The sequence below is a fragment of the Brachycentrus maculatus genome, unplaced genomic scaffold (assembly GCF_059751285.1).
Source record: "Brachycentrus maculatus isolate JH-2025_06_01 unplaced genomic scaffold, ASM5975128v1 h1tg000092l, whole genome shotgun sequence".
In the NCBI taxonomy this organism is placed as follows: Eukaryota; Metazoa; Arthropoda; class Insecta; order Trichoptera; family Brachycentridae; genus Brachycentrus; species Brachycentrus maculatus.
Genome location: NW_028280846.1, coordinates 652,901 through 660,744, shown reverse-complemented (window position 1 = coordinate 660,744; position 7,844 = coordinate 652,901). Strand labels below are relative to the sequence as shown.

General features: G+C 32.5%; 1 protein-coding gene across 1 annotated transcript; it reads left to right on the top strand.

Moving 5' to 3' along the window:
- Window positions 1-4,510: 4,510 nt before the first annotated feature.
- LOC148310510 (uncharacterized) lies at window positions 4,511-6,610 on the top strand. The gene has a single exon (XM_088258334.1). The coding sequence runs from the start codon at window positions 4,822-4,824 to the stop codon at window positions 5,167-5,169; it is 348 nt and encodes a 115-aa protein (XP_088114460.1). The 5' UTR covers window positions 4,511-4,821; the 3' UTR covers window positions 5,170-6,610.
- Window positions 6,611-7,844: the final 1,234 nt, after the last annotated feature.

Genomic DNA, 7,844 nt, shown 5'->3' with positions numbered 1-7,844 from the left:
ATATTGAAATTTGTTGTATTACATATTTTCAAAATTATAATATTAATATTACAAAGAAGATATTTCACTATCTAAATTTATTTATTTCAGTGTAAACAAAAATAGAAAGGTCACGGCTAAAACGCGACATTTATAAAAAGAGTTTAGGCGTTTAGTTGAGTTCAAAAGTTCAGTTTAATAATGGTTACTCAACTCAGCCGTACAACGGTAAATGGTAATGGTAATTTTTTTGACTTACTATAATATACAATATATAAAATTCCAGAAAACACAATATTTTAAAAGGACAGAAGGAGTGTCCACCACTTCCTGAAGTTATGTTTCTTATCGGGGGTGCCAGCGCCCCTTTCTGGACGTTTTGGAAGTCTGGCTAGGCGTTTTTAAAATTTTCGCATTTGGGGGGTGCTGCAGAAGGGAGCGGGAGGTTCAAGGGAACGTTGTGTCAATAAAGAAAAACTACACTTTCATACGCAAAATTTAACTTTAACTTTGGCATAATACTCAATATTATCAAGTTCTTCATATAAAACAAGGGCCCATTAAAAAAGACATATAGTATCATAGCCACATTAATGCCCTTATCGAAGATATGATAATACGGTTCAAAGACTAACAGGAACTTTTGATATCAGCTTGGTTAATCAATCCATTTTTATCAGACGTAGAAAGTGTTAGTCCAAATTTAAAAGAGTAATTTATTGATCTGCAAAATGACTGTGAAGCCAAAATAATATTTTATGTATTAATTTTAAATCAAACACAGATTTTTTGAGTCTACTAAGTTGTATTTTATTAATAAAAAACACATAAAAAATTATACTGTGACAATTGTTTCGCCTTGTTAGGGCATTATCAAACGAATGATAATTCATGGATAACGAATGGTCATTCGTTTGATAATGCCCTAACAAGGCGAAACAATTGTCACAGTATAATTTTTTATGTGTTTTTTATTAATAAAATACAACTTAGTAGACTCAAAAAATCTGTGTTTGATTTAAAATTAATACATAAATTAAAATGGAGTTCTACAAATTAAACGCCAAGTCAATAAATAAACCAAAATAATATGTAATCAATGTGTTTATATTGATTTTTGGGTACGTTTTCGTCATCAATACCTAATTCTGTGGGAAGAATTGAAATTACCTATAATAGCCTTTCTATCTTCATATTTAGAAGAGAAGGGTTTTAGTGCAGTAATGCATATATTTAAAAAAAAACGCGAAATTGATTACAAATAACCCGAAGAGGAGATAAACTTTAACCAAATAAAACGAAATTGGCGCAATCTCATGACGCTCAAGGATCTCTTTAATTTTTTTAAGTAAGAAAAAAAAAATTTAAATACATGTTTTATTTAAAATTAAAAAAGGTGTTTTATTGTGTATTTCGCAATAATTTTTATTTGTAGAAGGAAATCCATCGCATAAATACTTACAGGTAAGTAGGTAGTGGGTACGTAAATACATACATAGAGAAAAGTGTAGTGTAGTGTTAAAAATTTATAAAAGCATATGCAGACACGGATCAATAATTTTATCTTTAAAAAATCCTAATGAATTCCGGCAGACCGAAAAAGATTAATAAAGATGTTTAAGGCATTGAAAATAAAAATAGACGTATAAAACATATAAAAATAGAAAATAAAAATTAATCAAAGCAGATGTATGTAGAGGAATAGAGCAAATCTCAAAGCGAAATCGATTTCCTAACAATATCATGGCAACAGTAAAAATATAAAAAAATATTGCAAGCAACATAATAAAACCGTAATCGATGCTCCCGGCTGAAGGTACTTAGCTCCCGGCTGGGCGCGGCCGGATCCACCCGGCGAAATTTTTACCATTAATTTTTCAGGCCAAATGATATTTATATTAAAATTTGTTTTATTACATATTAACATAATTATAATATCAATATTAAAAAAAGGAATTTTATAACCAACATTTATTTATTTCATTGTAAACAAAAATATAGAGGTCACGGCTAAAACGCGACATTTATGAAAAGAGTTCAGGCAATTAGTAGTTTCTAAACTCAGCCGCTGAATGATAAATTACATTCGAACCCTTTTTACTTATTCGTCACTCGCCGAATTGCTAAAATATTTTTCTTTTTTTTTATTCTACGGTCTTTCTTATTGAGGCTTCTGTTCAAATAATCAGACTTATTAACTTTTTTGAATGTAAAATAATATATATTTATATATATATATATATATATATATATATATATATATATATATATATATATATATATATATATATATATATATATATATATATATATATATATATATATATATATATATATATATATATATATATATATATATATATATATATATATATATATATATATATATATATATATATATATATATATATATATATATATAAATATTTTATATAAACATATATACATTTATACATATTTTTTTATATATTCACTAAATATTACACACTCAAACTTGTGTGATACATCGTTTTTTTTAATTACCTAACGTCCAAGTGACTCTGAAATCTAGCTACGGCTTATGCAACACCGTTTATCATGTCCCTACTCAGGCTTCAACTTAAAAGTTTCATAGCCTATGCCTACTTGTGAGTGGATTTACTCTTTATGTTTAAAGTTACTATAATTTCATGTAATTCATGAGTGAAAATTCTAGGCAAAAACACTCGCAATGTGTGATACATCGCAATCGATACAATGCTTTTAAATAAAAACAAAAAAGGGAATTTTCAAATGACTATATTTCAGACAAAAATTCCAGAAAAACACACAATTTATGTTCCTTCTGCCCTTTTAAACAAAAAATATATAACAATTTACAAACAAGTATATTACAGATACAATTGTACAATTCTCTAAAAACAACTTGTTGGTATCTCGTATTGGTTTCTCAAACAACTTGTTGGTATCTCGTATTTTTCGTTCCCGTTTCGGTGTTTTTGTTAGTGTATTAGCGTGTCTCGTCATTTCTGGTCGTTTTTTGAACAATCTGACGTTTACGAGTCGACCCCCCCTGAGCTGGTGTACAAAACATAGATTTGCACCAAAGACTAAATAATTTAAAATTTGCACAAATACCAAAGACTAACAAATTGTATGACTAATCGTATTGTTTTGCACACAGCCAAAGATTAGGTACCTACCTGCCAGCAAACTAATTGTAGGTACCTACCTACATTTCCTTGCAAACTTGTCGAAAAAATCATAGACAAAATTAGTAGCAGAGACAACATCACGTATACTTTTTGACAGGTAAGTACCTACTGCGAACTGAGAATGTGTATTTCGAGTCTTATTATTATTATCAATTATTGTTAGATTTTTTTACTAAATAAATATTGAGAACATGACCATAAAAAGAAAAAAAAATGGTGGTAGGAAGAGAGCAATTAAGGAGCAATTTGTACTAGATAGTAAAAATATCAAACAAGTAATAAATAGGTCATAATATATGACATCCAGGCCTGCTTTTTACGATTGCGGAGGCCATGTGCGAAAACACAAACTACAGAGGACGACACCATTTAAAATACAAGGACCAAATTATCTCTGACATCCGCTGTAGCGGATACGCCGAGTTGAAGAGACGAACGGAGGATAGTGACGGATGGAGAGAGACCATGAAAGAAGCAAATCAATCATCTTACAGATTGTAACCCACGAAGGGAAACACTGGACTCTCTTTTGATATGGTAGTATGGTTATTGTTCCCCACAGAACCATGTTCAAAAGTAAAGAAAAATAAAACACCAGGGTGGATAGATTTTCTTTTATTAAACCGTTTTAAACACAAAAAACTACAACTAATCTGCCAAATTATTGATGTAAACCATATGTATAACTGTAATATTAATGTAACATTTAACGCTTATGTGAACCTTCGCGGTAAAATTTACGTATAAAAATAAATATTGTCGTTTATAATTTTTAATTAAAATTAGTTGAGAAGTTAGGAACAGTCGATTGTTAGCTCAGGTCAAGTTTTGACATTGATCTTAGGTTTTGTATCTAGCGGAATTCGACCGAACTTGTACAGAAAACCCCATTTAGCGACATCTTACGATGAGTATCCAGTTTATTCATAGGAATAGATCTGTTGTAGATAGGATAATTGATTACTATGATTAGTATGTTTATTTTTAAAATTTGTTTTTTTTTTTTAAATAAAATTTCTTGTTAGCATCACAAAATAATATATTTAAAAATAATATTATTGTGACCATCTCCAATCTCTTAAAACTACTCTTCAACAGATGGCAATAACTTCAGAAAAAAGGCTTCTAATTATTAGAAGCTCATTTATTTTCTGCAAATAAATAATGTCCGTTGTTGAATATATTTTGATATGCGTGTATTACACACGAACATATTTACATATTTATTTATAAACACACATACTTGAACGTTTGCATCACGTCGGTGCCGGGTGGTGAGCGGGATTGCAATAGTAGTAGTAGTAGATCGCGAGTTTATCGCTAGAGTGCAGCAGTGCGTTTACTGTTTGTATATACTCGGGTGCCGAGCCCCCAATTGTCACAGTTTATTTGCCGGATTCGGTCAGGTTGGTCGTTTGGCGGTAAAGCTAATTGAAATATAAAATTCGATACATCGAGCGTCGTAATAGTTCGTAGTATTTACTACTCGAGACATTCCTTTCATTCGGAAAATCTCCGCTTCATCAAAAACGGAGTCCTTCGCGAAGTCGGGTTCACTTGTATCGAGCGCGCTGCATCCGACGAGCGGGTCGATACCGGCCAAGCATCGCTGCCTTCCTCAATACTACATCCTGAGAAACTTCTCGCCATGGCTTTCATGATGCCCGTGATGAAGAACGACTGGGACATCTACAAGAGCAACCGGTCGAGGAAGTCCTCGGAGACCTCGCAGTCTTCGCGTTCGCGCAAGGTGTCGGAGAGTCGCTCCGAGAACGGAGTGTGCTCTCCGGGGGGCTCGCTGGGCTCGCCGGCCCACCGCAGCGTCCCCGCCATGATGGGGGCCCGGCCCGCCGCGCGGCCGCCGCGGCCCGCCAGGTCGCTGTCGTGCTCGCCGCCGGCGCCGCCCGCCGACAAGTTTAGCACCCGCCTCATGGACAAGCTGCGCAAGACGCTGCAGCGCAAGGAGCGCAGCCCCGACGAGGAGCGCTCCTCGTGAGACGAGACCCCGGCGGGCGCCGACCCCGCGGCCCCGTGACCCGTCCCCGAAGATCCTCCGCATCATCTCACTGTGATATCTGCCATCTATGTTATTCACATTTGGATTCACGTTACCTTCGAGAATGTGGCACGGTTCTTCGTTCAGGTGTTATGTTCCTGTGTTAGAACATGAGGTAGTTTCTTCGCAAAATACGCGATATTCATTTGACACTTTCTCGTTTCTCGGTGTTGTCGTCTTATAATCTACTGACTAGTTTTCGCGACTATTTTGATCGGTAAGAATGTAACTTTTATTTTTGGGGCCCAACATTGAAAGTTCCAATATAAATCTATCGGAAAATAACTGGCACACGCAGTTGTACAATGATTTGCCGCCTAAGTTCCAATTTTCCACTCTGTGTTGAACTGCAAAACGTTAACAATCTGGCGACCTCTGAATTTTAAAAGAAAGTTTTGTATTCAATTGTTAATGGAAATCTAGTGTCAGGTTCAATGATTCGTAACTAATTTGCTTAATTAAGAGTTTAATTTATTAAGATCGTAAATTTAACCATTCCTCAATACTGGGTCAGAATGACCCCAGTTAGGCGAGAAGTTACATCGTTCGCTAAGAAATACTATATTTAAGGATAATAATTATCCCTAGAATTCACAATAAAAACCCTCCTCTATTTTATCAAGGAGTGAGGGCTAGTTAATCCATCATAATATTAATAATGTGCATACGTACACAGGTACCAGACGTGTTAAAACTATTACATTTCGTTTGGCCTTCACGGTACCTTTTATCGATGGAACTAAAAGACTGCGGTTAGTTCTAGCTATAAAATATTTATTATATTTTATAATTTATATTTGAATACGAAGGGAACCTTACGTGTCTATGAAAATATGATATGCAAGAAGTCGCGAATGCGGCAAGTCCCTATTGCATTGCTCGTCGATGGATCCCCTAGTACTATTGGTTCGTATGTACCAGACTTGCATGTGATGTACTTTAAAATTAAGTTTGGAAAATGTTTATTATTTGTTATGATGTTGGGATTGGAATTGGTATATACTGTTTATAAAAATCTGAGAATTTATCGCTATAGCTATAACCCTGCAGATACCTTACATTCTGATCTTCAACGGGTTATCGCTTCTCAAGCTACTGGTTTATTGAAGAATTTGCTTGTAAATCCACCTATGGTTACTGATTGTCTCAGGTGAATGTTTAATAAATTCAACGTTCAAATTATACACAACTAATAGTTTTATCAACATGACCAGTAATCTGTAGGTACTTGTAGTTCCATACTATTTGGAAATGATTAACAACGCATTTTATATTGAATTAATAAATTTACAAAGTATCCATTGTTATGTCAAACCATTTTATGTACCTATATTATATTAATGTCTTCATTTCAATTTAATAAACCATTTTTATACATGTATATTTTGTTTTTATTTATAAACACTTTAGCTATTCGTAAAAAAAACTTGGTGACCTTTTAATCGTTTACATAATTTAGTTAATACTATAATTTTGTATATTAACTAATTATAATTATTCTGTAATTTAATACAAAATATAATATTTATTGCTAACGTTAAGATTTTCGCCCTACACAAATATAATACTATTATGTAAAAATAATTACATAAAACGTTTATTTTTAAATTCATTCAATTTCCTTTTATACTTCATACTTTCACGCATCTCTTCGTGATAATTTCCCTGCGTTTAGGAATTTTGAAGAACATCAAAACAGTCAACAATCACACCTTACTATGAAAAACTTTATTAGGTGTAAACTACGGCTACATAAACAACGAAAATCTTTGGCATGTGAATAAGATTTGGAGTAGGTACGAATATTCAGGGGGTTGCATAATATATACCATACAAGTATGGTGTATGCTATGAAGCAACGAGGATACAAACAAAACGTATCGTATATTAATACATAAGAAATTATATTATTTATAAATGATTCAAGCTTTAACAGACGGATAATCAAGTATAATTTATATTTGAAGCACTAACTTGGTGATTTTTTATTTTATAATTAAAATATAACTTTGTTTAATAATCACTATAAATATTAAATTTTAACGTAATTATAATGTCTACCGGTTTCGAAGCTAACCGCTTCTTTATCAAGACTGGTTAATATTATTAATACTAGTTGATTATTTAAAAAAAATAAGCACTTGAATATACATCTGTAAGTTTTCGAAACTAGTCGTATATATAAATAAAACTCATTAAGTGGTATATTCAAGTGCTTAATTTTTTTAAAAATAATCAACATGTCATTCCACAAAGTTAATGCCGAATCAATAAATAATATTAATACTGGTATTAATCGGACAATCAAGTGTCAAAAATAATGATATTCAAATGAGTGTCGAAAGTATATTAGTGTAGATATGGAAAAGGGGTTTACTGATAATGGCTGATGAAATATTGGTAAAAATCACCGCTTGTATTTTATACAGAAGGCACTTTCTACTGTTTTATTTAGAAGCGAGAAATAATGCGCATCAGACGGACGAAAATATTTTCACTGTCATCTTTCTATTTTAGTACGACGTACGACTATAATAAACTAAAATATTTTTCCAATGTCAAGATTTGTCATCTTAAAATGGTAAATTAATGGATGAGTACGTATGTATGTATGT

Excerpts from the sequence above, each read along its gene's own strand:
- LOC148310510 (XM_088258334.1), top strand. The coding sequence starts at position 4,822 with ATGGCTTTCATGATGCCCGTGATGAAGAACGACTGGGACATCTACAAG.